The sequence below is a fragment of the Salmo salar genome, chromosome ssa03, assembly GCF_905237065.1.
Source record: "Salmo salar chromosome ssa03, Ssal_v3.1, whole genome shotgun sequence".
NCBI lineage: Eukaryota > Metazoa > Chordata > Actinopteri > Salmoniformes > Salmonidae > Salmo > Salmo salar.
In genome coordinates, this window is record NC_059444.1 from 100,609,405 (window position 1) to 100,626,904 (window position 17,500).

General features: G+C 44.2%; 1 protein-coding gene across 1 annotated transcript in view; it reads right to left on the reverse strand.

Moving 5' to 3' along the window:
• Positions 1–17,500, reverse strand: part of LOC106593944 (voltage-dependent T-type calcium channel subunit alpha-1H) — an 81,128-nt gene that overhangs the window by 39,733 nt on the left and 23,895 nt on the right. The window contains exons 11-15 of the mRNA XM_045716089.1: positions 14,671–14,771; positions 14,250–14,373; positions 12,896–12,964; positions 11,880–12,064; positions 6,764–6,890 (exon numbers count right to left, since the gene is read on the reverse strand). Coding sequence (XP_045572045.1) covers positions 6,764–6,890; positions 11,880–12,064; positions 12,896–12,964; positions 14,250–14,373; positions 14,671–14,771 — 606 coding nt within the window. The remainder of the gene's footprint in view (positions 1–6,763; positions 6,891–11,879; positions 12,065–12,895; positions 12,965–14,249; positions 14,374–14,670; positions 14,772–17,500) is intronic.

Sequence of the window (17,500 nt, forward strand, 5' to 3'; positions counted from 1 at the left end):
ACAGCTAGACAACCCAGGGGACAGAGAGGACAGGGGGACATGAATAACACTATGGACGAACCCCTTGAACAGCTAGACAACCCAGGGGACAGAGAGGACAGGGGGACATGAATAACACTATGGACAACCCCTTGAACAGCTAGACAACCCAGGGGACAGAGAGGACAGGGGGACATGAATAACACTATGGACGAACCCCTTGAACAGCTAGACAACCCAGGGGACAGAGAGGACAGGGGGACATGAATAACACTATGGACAACCCCTTGAACAGCTAGACAACCCAGGGGACAGAGAGGACAGGGGGACATGAATAACACTATGGACAGCTAGACAAAACCAACCCAGGGGACAGAGAGGACAGGGGGACATGAATAACACTATGGACAACCCCTTGAACAGCTAGACAACCCAGGGGACAGAGAGGACAGGGGGACATGAATAACACTATGGACAACCCCTTGAACAGCTAGACAACCCAGGGGACAGAGAGGACAGGGGGACATGAATAACACTATGGACAACCCCTTGAACAGCTAGACAACCCAGGGGACAGAGAGGACAGGGGGACATGATTAACACTATGGACAACCCCTTGAACAGCTAGACAACCCAGGGGACAGAGAGGACAGGGGGACATGAATAACACTATGGACGAACCCCTTGAACAGCTAGACAACCCAGGGGACAGAGAGGACAGGGGGACATGAATAACACTATGGACAGCTAGACAAAACCAACCCAGGGGACAGAGAGGACAGGGGGACATGAATAACACTATGGACAACCCCTTGAACAGCTAGACAACCCAGGGGACAGAGAGGACAGGGGGACATGAATAACACTATGGACAACCCCTTGAACAGCTAGACAACCCAGGGGACAGAGAGGACAGGGGGACATGAATAACACTATGGACAACCCCTTGAACAGCTAGACAACCCAGGGGACAGAGAGGACAGGGGGACATGAATAACACTATGGACAACCCCTTGAACAGCTAGACAACCCAGGGGACAGAGAGGACAGGGAGGCATGAATAACACTATGGACTACTGCATAAGACTGTCATAAATAACATGGTGTCACGTCCTGACCATAGAAAGCTGTTATTTTCTATGGTAGAGTAGGTCAGGGCGTGACAGGTTTTTCTTTTCTAGTTTAGATTTTCTATGTTGTTATGTTCTAGTTTCTGTATTTCTATGTTGGGTTTTTGTTTGGGATGATCTCCAATTAGAGGCAGCTGGTCCTCGTTGTCTCTAATTGGAGATCATACTTAAGTAGGTGTTTTTTTTCCCACCTGGGTTTGTGGGAGATTGTTTCTGAGTCAGTGTATGTTTCACCTCTTCGTCACGGTTTGTTGTTTTTGTTCGTTCAGTTTATTGTTTATGTATCGCGTAGTTTCACAGTGTAAATAAAATGTGGAACGACACACAAACACGCTGCACTTTGGTCCGCTCCTTCCTACGACAACCGTGACACATGAATAAGGCTGTGTCATTAATAACATGAATAAGGCTGTGTCATATATAACATGAATAAGGCTGTGTCATTAATAACATGAATAAGGCTGTCATAAACAACATGAATAAGGCTGTGTCATTAATAACATGAATAAGGCTGTGTCATATATAACATGAATAAGGCTGCCATTAATAACATGAATAAGGCTGTGTCATAAATAACATGAATAAGGCTGTGTCATTAATAACATGAATAAGGCTGTCATAAACAACATGAATAAGGCTGCCATTAATAACATGAATAAGGCTGTGTCATATATAACATGAATAAGGCTGTGTCATATATAACATGAATAAGGCTGCCATTAATAACATGAATACGACTGTGTCATATATAACATGAATAAGGCTGCCATTAATAACATGAATAAGACTGTGTCATAAATAACATGAATAAGGCTGTGTCATATATAACATGAATAAGGCTGTCATTAATAACATGAATAAGGCTGTGTAATTAATAACATGAATAAGGCTATGTCATAAATAACATGAATAAGGCTGTGTCATTAATAACATGAATAAGGCTGTGTAATTAATAACATGAATAAGGCTATGTCATAAATAACATGAATAAGGCTGTGTCATTAATAACATGAATAAGGCTGTGTAATTAATAACATGAATAAGGCTATGTCATAAATAACATGAATAAGGCTGTGTCATTAATAACATGAATAAGGCTGTGTAATTAATAACATGAATAAGGCTATGTCATAAATAACATGAATAAGGCTGTGTAATTAATAACATGAATAAGGCTGTGTAATTAATAACATGAATAAGGCTATGTCATAAATAACATGAATAAGGCTGTGTCATTAATAACATGAATAAGGCTGTGTAATTAATAACATGAATAAGGCTATGTCATAAATAACATGAATAAGGCTGTGTCATTAATAACATGAATAAGGCTGTGTCATTAATAACATGAATAAGGCTGTGTCATTAATAACATGAATAAGGCTGTGTCATTAATAACATGAATAAGGCTGTGTCATAAACAACATGAATAAGGCTGTGTCATAAATAACATGAATAAGACTATCATAAACAACATGAATAAGGCTGTGTAATTAATAACATGAATAAGGCTGTGTCATTAATAACATGAATAAGGCTGTGTCATTAATAACATGAATAAGGCTGTGTAATTAATAACATGAATAAGGCTATGTCATTAATAACATGAATAAGGCTGTGTCATTAATAACATGAATAAGGCTGTGTAATTAATAACATGAATAAGGCTATGTCATAAATAACATGAATAAGGCTGTGTCATAAACAACATGAATAAGGCTGTGTCATTAATAACATGAATAAGGCTGTGTCATTAATAACATGAATAAGGCTGTGTCATTAATAACATGAATAAGGCTATGTCATAAATAACATGAATAAGGCTGCCATTAATAAGGCTGTGTAATTAATAACATGAATAAGGCTGTGTAATTAATAACATGAATAAGGCTATGTCATAAATAACATGAATAAGGCTGTGTGATTAATAACATGAATAAGGCTGTGTAATTAATAACATGAATAAGGCTGTGTCATTAATAACATGAATAAGGCTGTGTAATTAATAACATGAATAAGGCTATGTCATAAATAACATGAATAAGGCTGTGTGATTAATAACATGAATAAGGCTGTGTAATTAATAACATGAATAAGGCTGTGTCATTAATAACATGAATAAGGCTGTGTAATTAATCACATGAATAAGGCTATGTCATTAATAACATGAATAAGGCTGTGTCATTAATAACATGAATAAGGCTGTGTCATTAATAACATGAATACGACTGTGTCATAAATAACATGAATAAGGCTGTGTCATTAATAACATGAATAAGGCTGTCATAAATAACATGAATAAGGCTGTGTCATTAATAACATGAATAAGGCTGTCATAAATAACATGAATAAGACAACGATGTGGGGTCACTGGTAATGATAGTGGATGGGGGTCACTGGTAATGCTAGTGGATGGGGGGTCACTGGTAATGATAGTGGATGGGGGGTCACTGGTAATGCTAGTGGATGGGGGGTCACTGGTAATGATAGTGGATGGGGGTCACTGGTAATGCTAGTGGATGGGGGTCACTGGTAATGCCAGTGGATGTGGGGTCACTGGTAATGCTAGTGGATGGGGGGGGGTCACTGGTAATGATAGTGGATGGGGGGACACTGGTAATGATAGTGGATGGGGGGGTCACTGGTAATGATAGTGGATGTGGGGTCTGTTGGAAAAGCATTTCAGGTGAAGCTGGTTGAGAGAATGCCAAGACTGTGCAAAGCTGTCATCAAGGCAAAGGGTGGCTACTTTGAGGAATCTCAAATATGAAATATATTTTGATTTGTTTAACACTTTTTTGGTTACTACATGATTCCATATGTGTTATTTCATAGTTTTGATGCCTTCACTGTTATTCTACAATGTAGAAAATAGTAAAAATAAAGAAAAACCCTTGAATGAGTAGGTGTGTCCAAACTTTTGACTGGTACTGTATGTTTGTGTGTGTGACCTGTGTGCGTGTCTGTGTGCATGTGTATGTTTGTGTCAAATAAAATAAAATACATTTTTTATTGGTCACAGTCACATGTTTAGCAGGTGTTAATGTGAGTGTAGCGAAATGCTTGTGCTTCTAGTTCCGACCGTGCAGTAATATCTAACAAGTAATATAACCAAACAATTTCACAACAACTACCTTATACACACAAGTGTAAAGGAATGAATAAGAATATGTCCATATAAATATATGGATGAGTGATGGCCGAACGGCATAGACAAGATGCAGTAGATGGTATAGAGTACAGTATATACATATGAGATGAGTAATGTAAGGTATGTAAACATTATTTAAAATGGAATTGTTTAAAGTGACTAGTGATACATTTATTACATCCAATTTTTAATTATTAAAGTGGCTAGAGATTTGAGTCAGTATGTTGGCAGCAGCCACTCAATGTTAGTGATGGCTGTTTAACAGTCTGACGGCCTTGAGATAGAAGTTGTTTAACAGTCTGATGGTCTGGAGATAGAAGCTGTTTATCAGTCTGATGGTCTGGAGATAGAAGCTGTTTATCAGTCTGATGGCCTGGAGATAGAAGCTGTTTTTCAGTCTCTCGGTTCCAGCTTTGATGCACCTGTACTGACCTCGCCTTCTGGATGATAGTGGGGTGAACAGGTAGTGGCTCGGGTGGTTGTTGTCCTTGATGATATTTTTGGTCTTCCTGTGACATCGGGTGGTGTAGGTGTCCTGGAGGGCAGCCAGTCTGCCCCCGGTGATGCTTTGTGCAGACCTCACCACCTTCTGGAGAGCCTTGCGGTTGTGCAGACCTCACCACCTTCTGGAGAGCCTTGCGGTTGTGGGCGGAGCAGCTGCCGTACCAGGCGGTGATACAGCCCGACAGGACGCTCTCAATTGTGCATCTGTAAAAGTTTGTGAGGGTTTTAGGTGACAAGCCAAATTTCTTCAGCCTCCTGAGGTTCTTCTTCACCACACTGTCTGTGTTGGTGGAACCATTTCAGTTTGTTTGTGATGTGTACGCCGAGGAACTTAAAACTTTCCACCTTCTCCACTGCGATCCCGTCGATGTGGATAGGGGGCTGCTCCCTCTGCTGTTTCCTGAAGTTCACGATCATCTCCTTTGTTTTGTTGACGTTGAGTGAGAGGTTATTTTCCTGACACCACACTCCGAGGGCCCTCACCTCCTCCCTGTAGCCCGTCTCGTCATCGTTGGTAATCAAGCCAACCACTGTAGTGTCGTCTGCAAACTTGATGATTGAGTTGGAGGCGTGCATGGCCACGCAATCATGGGTGAACATGGAGTACAGGAGGGGGCTGAGAACACACCCTTGTGGGGCCCCAGTGTTGAGGATCAGCGAGGTGGAGATGTTGTTTCCTACCTTCACCACCTGGGGCGGCCCGTCAGGAAGTCCAGGATCCAGTTGCACAGGGGCGGGGTCGAGACCCAGGTTCTCGAGCTTAATGACGAGTTTGTAGGGCACTATGGTGTTAAATGCTGAGCTGTAATCGATGAAAAGCATTCTTACATAGGTAGTCCTCTTGTCCAGATGGAATTAGGGCAGTGTGCCGTGTGATGGCGATTGCGTCGTCTGTGGACCTATTGGGGCGGTAAGCAAATTGGAGTGGGTCTAGTGTGTCAGGTAAGGTGGAGGTGATATGATCCTTGACTCTCTCAAAGCACTTCATGATGACGGAAGTGAATGCTACAGGGCGATAGTCATTTAGCTCAGTTACCTTAGCATTCTTGGGAACAGGAACAATGGTGGCCCTCTTGAAGCATGTGGGAACAGCAGACTGGGATAGGGAGCGATTGATTATGTCCGTAAACACACCAGCCAGCTGGTATGCACATGCTCTGAGGACGTGGCTGGGGATGCCGTCTGGGCCAGCAGCCTTGCGAGGGTTAACACGTTTAAATGTTTTACTCACGTTGGCTACAGTGAAGGAGAGACCGCAGGTTTTGGTAGCGGGCCGTGTCAGTGGCACTGTATTGTCCTCAAAGCGAGCAAAGAAGTTGTTTAGTTTGTCTGGGAGCAAGACGTCTGCCACATACGTCTCATGTCTGAGCCGTAGAATTGCGACTCTACTTTGTCTCTATACTGACGCTTAGCTTGTTTGATTGCCTTGCGGAGGGAATAGTTAAACTGTTTGTATTCGGTCATGTTTCCGGTCGCCTTGCCCTGATTAAAAGCTCACAGAATCAGTGTATACATCAATGTTATTGTCCGATGCTATACGGAACATATCCCAGTCCGCGTGATCGAAGCAATCTTGAAGCGTGGAATCAGATTGGTCGGACCAGCGTTGAACAGACCCGAGCGAGGGGCATTTCCTGTTTTAGTTTCTGTCTATAGGCTGGGAGCAACAAAATGGAGTCGTGGTCAGATTTGCCAACAGGAGGGTGAGGAAGGGCGTTGTATGCATCGCGGAAGTTAGAGTAGCAATGATTCAGAATGCTGCCAGCCCTGGTCGCGCATTTTGATATGCTGCTAAAATTTAGGTAGCCTTGTTCTCAGATTAGCCTTGTTAAAATCCCCAGCTACAATAAATGCAGCCTCAGGATATGTGGTTTCCAGTTTACATAGAGTCAAATGAAGTTCTTTCAGGGGCCGTCGAGGTGTCTGCTTGGTGTGTGTGTGTGTGTGTGTGTGTGTGTGTGTGTGTGTGTGTGTGTGTGTGTGTGTGTGTGTGTGTTACCTGTACTCCCAGTATTCCAAACACGGTGAAGAAAGCGCAGCAGATGAGGACAATATTTCCGATGGGTCTCAGAGACGTGATCAGAGTCTCTACGACCAGCTTCAGCCCTGGGGCTCGACTGATCACCCTGCAACACACACAGAGAGGTGATCAGAGTCTCTACGACCAGCTTCAGCCCTGGGGCTCGACTGATCACCCTGCAACACACACAGAGAGGTGATCAGAGTCTCTACGACCAGCTTCAGCCCTGGGGCTCGACTGATCACCCTGCAACACACACAGAGAGGTGATCAGAGTCTCTACGACCAGCTTCAGCCCTGGGGCTCGACTGATCACCCTGCAACACACACAGAGACCCACCCCCTACCTGAGAGGTCGTAGTGTGGTCGTAGTGCGGTTGTAGTGTGGTCCTACCTGAGAGGTCGTAGTGCGGTCGTAGTGTGGTCGTAGTGTGGTCGTAGTGTGGTCGTAGTGAGGTCGTAGTGTGGTCGTAGTGCGGTCGTAGTGCGGTCGTAGTGCGGTCCTACCTGAGAGGTCGTAGTGCGGTCGTAGTGCGGTCGTAGTACGGTCCTACCTGAGAGGTCGTAGTACGGTCGTAGTGTGGTCGTAGTGCGGTCGTAGTGTGGTCGTATTGCGGTCGTAGTGAGGTCGTAGTGCGGTCGTAGTGCGGTCCTACCTGAGAGGTCGTAGTGAGGTCGTAGTGCGGTCGTAGTGCGGTCGTAGTGCGGTCCTACCTGAGAGGTCATAGTGTGGTCGTAGTGTGGTCGTAGTGCGGTCATAGTGCGGTCGTAGTGTGGTCGTAGTGCGGTCCTACCTGAGAGGTCGTAGTATTTTATTTATTTTTTATTTATTTTATTTCACCTTTATTTAACCAGGTAGGCTAGTTGAGAACAAGTTCTCATTTACAACTGCGACCCGGTCAAGAATAAAGCAAAGCAGTTCGACACAGAGTTACACATGGAGTAAAACAACATACAGTCAATAATACAGTAGAACAATAAGTCTATATACAATGTGAGCAAATGAGGTGAGAGAAGGGAGGTAAAGGCAAAAAAGGCCATGGTGGCAAAGTAAATAAAGTATAGCATGTAAAACACTGGAATGGTAGATTTATAATTTGAAGAAAGTTCAAAGTTAAAATATAAATAATATGGTGCAAAGGAGCAAAATAATAAATAAAATAAATAAATACAGTAGGGGAAGAGGTAGTAGTTTGGGCTAAATTATAGATGGGCTATGTACAGGTGCAGTGATCTGGGAGCTGCTCTGACAGCTGGTGCTTAAAGCTAGTGAGGGAGATAAGTGTTTCCAGTTTCAGAGATTTTTGTAGTTTGTTCCAGTTATTGGCAGCAGAGAACTGGAAGGAGAGACGACCAAAGGAGGAGTTGGCTTTGGGGGTGACCAGAGAGATATACCTGCTGGAGCGCGTGCTACAGGTGGGTGCTGCTATGGTGACCAGTGAGCGGAGATAAGGGGGGACTTTACCTAGCAGGGTCTTGTAGATGACCTGGAGCCAGTGGGTTTGGCGACAAGTATGAAGCGAGGGCCAGCCAACGAGAGCGTACAGGTCGCAGTGGTGGGTAGTATATGGGGCTTTGGTGACAAAACGGATGGCACTGTGATAGACTGCATCCAGCTTGTTGAGTAGGGTATTGGAGGCTATTTTGTAAATGACATCGCCGAAGTCGTGGATCGGTAGGATGGTCAGTTTTACGAGGGTATGTTTGGCAGCATGAGTGAAGGATGCTTTGTTGCGAAATAGGAAGCCAATTCTAGATTTAACTTTGGATTGGAGATAATTGATGTGAGTCTGGAAGGAGAGTTTACAGTCTAACCAGACACCTAGGTATTTGTAGTTGTCCACAAATTCTAAGTCAGAACCGTCCAGAGAAGTGATGCTGGACAGGCGGGCAGGTGCAGGCAGCGATCGGTTGAAGAGCATGCATTTAGTTTTACTTGTATTTAGGAGCAGTTGGAGACCAAGGAAGGAGAGTTGTATGGCATTGAAGCTCGTCTGGAGGGTTGTTAACACAGTGTCCAAAGAAGGGCCAGAAGTATACAGAATGGTGTCGTCTGCGTAGAGGTGGATCAGAGATTCACCAGCAGCAAGAGCGACATCATTTATGTATACAGAGAAAAGAGTTGGCCCAAGAATTGAACCCTGTGGTACCCCCATAGAGACTGCCAGAGGTCCGGACAGCAGGCCCTCCGATTTGACAAACTGAACTCTATCAGAGAAGTAGTTGGTGAACCAGGCGATGCAATCGTTTGAGAAACCAAGGCTACTGAGTCTGCCGATGAGGATGTGGTGATTAACCTCTTACATCTAGACGTTCCGCTAGCGGAACACCTGCTCCAATATCCAATGATAGGCGTGGCGCGAAATACAAACTCCTCTAAAATCCGAAAACTTCCATTTTTCAAACATATGACTATTTTACAGCATTTTAAAGACAAGACTCTCGTTAATCTAACCACACTGTCCGATTTCAAAAAGGCTTTACAGCGAAAGCAAAACATTAGATTATGTCAGCAGAGTACCCAGCCAGAAATAATCAGACACCCATTTTTCAAGCTAGCATATAATGTCACAAAAAACAAAACCACAGCTAAATGCAGCACTAACCTTTGATGATCTTCATCAGATGACAACCCTAGGACATTATGTTATACAATGCATGCATGTTTTGTTCAATCAAGATCATATTTATATCAAAAAACTGCTTTTTTACATTAGCATGTGACGTTCAGAACTAGCATACCCCCCGCAAACATCCAGTGAATTTACTAAATTACTCACCATAAACGTTCACAAAAAGCATAACAATTATTTTAAGAATTATAGATACAGAACTCCTCTATGCACTCGATATGTCCGATTTTAAAATAGCTTTTCGGTGAAAGCACATTTTGCAATATTCTCAGTAGATAGCCCAGCCATCACGGCTAGCCATTTAGACACCGACCAAGTTTAGCCCTGACCAAACTCCGATTTACTATTACAAAAGTTTGATTACCTTTGTTGTCTTCGTCAGAATGCACTCCCAGGACTGCTACTTCAATAACAAATGTTGGTTTGGTCCAAAATAATCCATCGTTATATCCAAATAGCGGCGTTTTGTTCGTGCGTTCAAGACACTATCCGAAGTGTAAATAAGGGTCACGAGCATGGCGCAATTCGTGACAAAAGATTTCTAAATATTCCATTACCGTACTTCGAAGCATGTCAACCGCTGTTTAAAATCAATTTTTATGCCATTTTTCTCGTAAAAAAGCGATAATATTCCGACCGGGAATGTCCATTTAGCTAAACAGACGAAAGAAAACAAAGCATGGGGTCGACGCGGGCACGAGCCTGAGTCTCACAGTACTGTAACCAGCCACTACCCAAACGCGCTACTTTTTTTCAACCAGAGCCTGCAAAGCCACGATTCAGCTTTTTGCCGCCTTCTGAGAGTCCATGGGAGCCGTAGGAAGTGTCACGTAACAGCAGAGATCCTCTGTAATGGATAGAGATAATCAAGAAGGGCAAGAAATTGTCAGACAGGCCACTTCCTGCATGGAATCTTCTCAGGTTTTGGCCTGCCAAATGAGTTCTGTTATACTCACAGAACCATTCAAACAGTTTTAGAAACTTTGGAGTGTTTTCTATCCAAAGCTAATAATTATATGCATATTCTAGTTTCTGGGCAGGAGTAATAATCAGATTAAATCGGCTACGTTTTTTGTCCGGCTGTGAAAATACTGCCCCCTAGCCATAACAGGTTAACAGAGTCAAAAGCTTTGGCCAGGTCAATGAATACGGCAGCACAGTATTGTTTCTTATCGATGGCGGTTACGATGTCGTTTAGGACCTTGAGCGTGGCTGAGGTGCACCCATGACCAGCTCTGAAACCAGATTGCATAGTGGAGAAGGTACGGTGGGATTCGTAATGGTCGGTAATCTGTTTGTTGACTTGGCTTTCGAAGACCTTAGAAAGGCAGGGTAGGATGGATATAGGTCTGTAGCAATTTGGGTCAAGAGTGTCACCTCCTTTGAAGAGGGGGATGACAGCAGCTGCTTTCCAATCTATGGGAATCTCAGACGACACGAAAGAGAGGTTGAACAGGCTAGTAATAGGGGTTGCAATAATTTCGGCAGATAATTTTAGAAAGAAAGGGTCCAGATTGTCTAGTCCGGCTGATTTGTAGGGGTCCAGATTTTGCAGCTCTTTCAGAACATCAGCTGAATGGATTTGGGAGAAGGAGAAATGGGGGAGGCTTGGACGAGTAGCTGTGGGGGGTGCAGTGCTGTTGAATGCAGTAGGGGTAGTTAGGTGGAAAGCATGGCCAGCCATAGAAAAATGCTTATTGAAATTCTCAATTATAGTGGGCTGTAGTGTGGTTGTAGTGTGGTCGTGAGTGAGGTCGTGAGTGCGGTCGTAGTGCGGTCCTACCTGAGAGGTCGTAGTGTGGTCGTAGTGTGGTCGTAGTGAGGTCGTAGTGTGGTCGTAGTGCGGTCGTAGTGCGGTCATACCTGAGAGGTCGTAGTGTGGTCGTAGTGTGGTTGTAGTGCGGTCGTAGTGAGGTCGTAGTGCAGTCGTATTGCGGTCCTACCTGAGAGGTCGTAGTGTGGTCGTAGTGCGGTCGTAGTGAGGTCGTAGTGTGGTCCTACCTGAGAGGTCGTAGTGCGGTCGTAGTGTGGTCATAGTGCGGTCATAGTGTGGTCGTAGTGCGGTCGTAGTGCGGTCATAGTGTGGTCCTACCTGAGAGGTCGTAGTGCGGTCATAGTGTGGTCCTACCTGAGAGGTCGTAGTCTGGTTGTAGTGTGGTTGTAGTGTGGTCCTACCTGAGAGGTCGTAGTGACGTCGTGGTGAGGTCGTAGTGAGGTCGTGAGTGAGGTCGTAGTGTGGTTGTAGTGCGGTCGTAGTGCGGTCGTAGTGCGGTCCTACCTGAGAGGTCGTAGTGCGGTCGTAGTGCGGTCATAGTGTGGTCGTAGTGAGGTCGTAGTGTGGTCGTAGTGTGGTCCTACCTGAGAGGTCATAGTGCGGTCGTAGTGCGGTCGTAGTGTGGTCGTAGTGTGGTCGTAGTGTGGTCCTACCTGAGAGGTCGTAGTGTGGTCATAGTGTGGTCCTACCTGAGAGGTCGTAGTGTGCGTAGCAGTCGTAGTACTCTGAGGATTCCCAGGATGCGGTTCCCTCCGGTCAAGGCCAGAGACACCAGGATGTCCACCATAGAGACAAACACCAGGATCCCATCCAGAACATTCCAGCTGCTCTTCAGGTAGCTCTGTTTACCCCAGCAGAACCCCAACGCTACGATCTACAGACACAACATTACGAAAACAATAACAGAGAGCAGACTGAAACAGACAACAGACAGAGATCAGACAACAGACTGAAACAGACAACAGACTGAAACAGACAACAGACTGAAACAGACAACAGACTGAAACAGACAACAGACTGAAACAGAGATCAGACTGAAACAGAGATCAGACTGAAACAGACAGCATGAGACTAAAACAGACAGCATGAGACTGAAACAGACAGCATGAGACTAAAACAGACAGCATGAGACTGAAACAGACAGCATGAGACTGAAACAGACAGCATGAGACTGAAACAGACAGCATGAGACTAAAACAGACAGCATGAGACTGAAACAGACAGCATGAGACTGAAACAGACAGCATGAGACTGAAACAGACAGCATGAGACTGAAACAGACAGCATGAGACTGAAACAGACAGCATGAGACTGAAACAGACAACAGACTGAAACAGACAGCATGAGACTGAAACAGACAGCATGAGACTGAAACAGACAGCATGAGACTGAAACAGACAGCATGAGACTAAAACAGACAGCATGAGACTGAAACAGACAGCATGAGACTGAAACAGACAGCATGAGACTAAAACAGACAGCATGAGACTGAAACAGACAGCATGAGACTGAAACAGACAGCATGAGACTGAAAAGAAACAGACTGAAACAGACAGCATGAGACTGAAACAGACAGCATGAGACTGAAACAGACAGCATGAGACTAAAACAGACAGCATGAGACTGAAACAGACAGCATGAGACTGAAACAGACAGCATGAGACTGAAACAGACAGCATGAGACTGAAACAGACGATAGTATTACCTTGACAGTCATCTCAGCCAGGAAGATGACAGTGAACACGTAGTTGGAGACAGTCAGAAACACTCGCTCCTGAAGAGAGGAAGAGGAGAGGAGGAGAGACAGTATATTACAGCAGAGAGTTTCTAGTTGGAGACAGTCAGAAACACTCGCTCCTGAAGAGAGGAAGAGGAGGAGAGACAGTATATTACAGCAGATAGTTTCTAGTTGGAGACAGTCAGAAACACTCGCTCCTGAAGAGAGGGAGAGGAGAGGAGGGAGAGGAGGAGAGACAGTATATTACAGCAGAGAGTTTCTAGTTGGAGACAGTCAGAAACACTCGCTCCTGAAGAGAGGAAGAGGAGAGGAGGAGAGACAGTATATTACAGCAGAGAGTTTCTAGTTGGAGACAGTCAGAAACACTCGCTCCTGGAGGGAGAGGAGGAGAGGAGGAGAGACAGTATATTACAGCAGAGAGTTTCTAGTAGGAGACAGTCAGAAACACTCGCTCCTGAAGAGAGGAAGAGTAGGAGAGACAGTATATTACAGCAGAGATTTTCTAAACCCAGGGCTTGGTGTGGGAGGGGCATGTAGCAGGAGGAGAGGGAGGAAGACGACTCAAGTAGAAAACAGAGTAAACTATAAAAATGGACATTACACGCGCCAGAGTTGCTGATCACATTTAACAAAACCAAACATTGAAATAGGGTTCTAGAAGGTTCAGTAAAAATAGGGTTCTAGAAGGTAAAGTAAAAGTAGGGTTCTAGAAGGTAAAGTAAAAATAGGGTTCTAGAAGGTAAAGTAAAAAATAGGGTTCTAGAAGGTAAAGTAAAAATAGGGTTCTAGAAGGTAAAGTAAAAATAGTGTTCTAGAAGGTAAAGTAAGAAATAGGGTTCTAGAAGGTAAAGTAAAAATAGGGTTCTAGAAGGTAAAGTAAAAGTAGGGTTCTAGAAGGTAAAGTAAAAAATAGTGTTCTAGAAGGTAAAGTAAAAATAGGGTTCTAGAAGGTAAAGTAAAAAATAGGGTTCTAGAAGGTAAAGTAAAAAATAGGGTTCTAGAAGGTAAAGTAAAAATAGGGTTCTAGAAGGTAAAGTAAAAGTAGGGTTCTAGAAGGTAAAGTAAAAAATAGTGTTCTAGAAGGTAAAGTAAAAATAGGGTTCTAGAAGGTAAAGTAAAAAATAGGGTTCTAGAAGGTAAAGTAAAAATAGGGTTCTAGAAGGTAAAGTAAAAATAGTGTTCTAGAAGGTAAAGTAAAAAATAGGGTTCTAGAAGGTAAAGTAAAAATAGGGTTCTAGAAGGTAAAGTAAAGCGGTCGATGCATCAATACTGGTATATAGTACAATAGGATATAACACCAGTCACAGCCCTAGTGTCTTACGGTGCTGTGCGGCTGTATGCCGGGTCTCTCCAGAGCGATGGTGATGCAGTTGAGGAAGATGAAGATCAGGACCACGTGATCAAACATCTTATGAGAGATCATCCCCTTAGCCCACACACGGAACCTAGAGGAGGGAGGGATGGGGAGAGAGGGGGAGGAGAGGGGGAGAGGAGGGAGAGGGAGGGGAAAGAGGGGGAGGGAGGAAAGGGGGAGAGAGGGGGAGGGGAGGGGGAGGGGAGGGGGAGGGAGGGAGGGGAGGGAGGGAGGGAGGGAGGGAGGGAGGGGAGGGAGGGAGGGAGGGAGGGAGGGAGGGGGAGGGAGAAGGGATGGGGTTGAGAGAGGGGGAGATACAGTATCTATGAGAAGGTGAGACAACAAGAATGTGTGTGTGTGTGGGTGCGTGCGTGCATGTGAGACTCACGAGTTCTGAGGGGAGAACAGGTAAAGGTTCCAGTCTTTATGTTCTCTACACCAGCGTGGCTTGTGGCTCTCCAGCGTTCTCCTGACCCGGAACCACAGGTTCTACAGAGCACAGAGGTCAGCATTACACACAGTACACACACACACACACACACACACACACACACACACACACACACACACACACACACACACACACACACACACACACACACACACACACACACACACACACCCAGTCCACAACACCACACACTCCTTGCTCCATCCTCTACATCTTCAGTCTCTAAAGTTTTGGATGTGTGTTTCCATGACGGCGCAGAACATTCATTCTCTAGCAGCAGGGAACAACAACTCTCGCTTGTCCTGTCAGACTGGAAGACTAATGCACTCTGGGAAACCCGCCATCACAAAGTACTCAGTGAGCAGGGTAATGAAGAACGGGACAGAGGAAAAACACACAGTCAGCAACTAACTCAGTCCAAACTGCTTACAACCAACACTGTTACATCAACCCAAACTGCTCACCAGGGGCACAGCTTTTCACCGGGGATGAGGAGAGGAGGGGGGGGGGGGGGTTTGGATAGTTTCAGCCGGTTGAGTTTAGGACCGTGTGGACACCACAGAGCTGAGGCGGACAGGCTGTGTGAAAGGCAAAGCTTCTGAAAGGCTGGCTGGATCAACACGGGAGAGTTGAACGGAGTCAGTTGCTTGTCAGTGTGTATGTGATGCACTCTTTCTCCGAGTTGTAAAAAGAAAAGAAAAAAAAAGAAAAAGAAAAGCAAGCAGAACAGAAACTGGCTACTCTTTCAGTTAACTGAAGTAGCTGGGAAAGTAAACAGCTGTTTTATCTTGGGAAAAGAAAACTAGTGTATATACTCCCGGTGCTAGGCTAGTAGTCTAACTGACATGTAACGTTAGCTAATGTTTCGTCCCTCCTTGACTGAGGTGAATAAAATTAGCTAGCTAGTAGCTACCACAATCAGTTCAACTCTAGCCTGTAGCTATACGTCAGATAGCGCTATGAGGTGGCTATTATTACTACTATCTAACATCTGGTTTGTATAGAAATGTTTTGTAGCCTTTTTTTGTTGTTGTCCAGTTTCAATTAACTTAGCTAGCTTTCGCCAGTCGGTGTACTGTTAAAAAGAGAGAGAGAGAGCTGGCCAAAAGTAGGTATTATTTTTTTAGCCTCAAATTATTAAACCAGCAGCCAAACTATTGAAGACCGACAACTCAGACTTTTGTTTTTGATTTTATGAGTTTTTATTAGAGTCGGTATTGCAAAGTAAGGTTATTGATTTGTCCGTTTCCCTAATCGAATTCCCTACTTTACACATTGACACAGTAAATAAACAGCTCTACAGGCTTCACTGTCATGTACTGTGTACCTGGGTACTATGCTCATCATGTCCCAGCAGGATCAAATGGTGGCAGGTGTCCCAGCAGGGACAAGACAGCCAGGGAAGTCCAGTCTACGGAGCTCAGCTGAATTTTGCAGTATATTAACAATATCAGTGAAAATGATACAAAAGTTTCATCTTGAGTTAATCTGGCAATAATGGTCATTTCAATTGTTAAACTATTGATTCTATTATATTTTTTATTTTAACTAGGTAAGTCAGTTTAAGAACAAATTCTTATTTACAATGACGGCCTACTGGGGAACAGTGGGTTAACTTCCTTGATCAGGGGGCAGAACGACAGAGTTGTACCTTGTCAGCTCGGGGATTCAATCCAGCAACCTTTCGGGTTACTGGCCGAGCGCTCTAACCACTAGGCTACCCTGCCACCCCTTATTATTGGATAATATAATGTATAAATGTACACCAAGGGAATTCTTTGTCATGCCTCATCTTGGTAGAAGCTATTGATAACGGTGAATGGGATACAGACGTTATTGATAACGGTGAAGGGGATACAGACGTTATTGATAACGGTGAAGGGGATACAGACGTTATTGATAACGGTGATGGGGATACAGACGTGTTAGAATGACCAGTCATGTTCAATATCATCTCAGACACATAAATGACTGCAGGTTAAGACCATCTATACCAGTGTAACTGAATAACACTCAGACAGGTAATTCCTCTGACGGAGGTGTAAAACACAACAACAACAAAGGGGGAGACATATTTGCATATGTTATGGTCTTGTTATTTCTATTTTTCCGTTATTTTACCAGATAAGTTGACTGAGAACACATTCTCATTTACAGCAACGACCTGGGGAGCAGTTACAGGGGAAGCTGGGGATGATTAGGTGGCCATGATGGTATGAGGGCCAGATTGGGAATTTTAGCCAGGACACCCCCTACTCTTACAATAAGTACCATGGGATCTTTAATGACCTCAGAGAGTCAGGACACCCGTTTAACGTCCCATCTGAAAGACAGAACCCTACACAGGGCAATGTCCCCAATCACTGCCCTGGGGCATTGGGATATTTTACTGGCCCTCCAACACCACTTCCAGCAGCATCTGGTCTCCCATCCAGGGACTGACCAGGACCAACCCTGCTTAGCTGGTAAAGAAGTATATTATGTCATCTCAGTATGTCTACAGATTCTCCCCTTCTTCCTGTTTTTTGGTTTGCTTGTAAATGTTGATCTCAGGAGATTGTTATGAGAATAAACTATATAACCAAGTATCTAAGACATTTATTGCCATTAATTAGAAAGTTTGTTATCCTCCTACAATGTCACATGGATGGCAGAAATGTCAAGTTAAGTGTATCGCTAGATTTAATTTATTACAAGACAAAGGGTAACTTTCATAAGGTTTCTGGATGCCTTATATGGAATACTGTACGACAAAAAAAAACGAGTC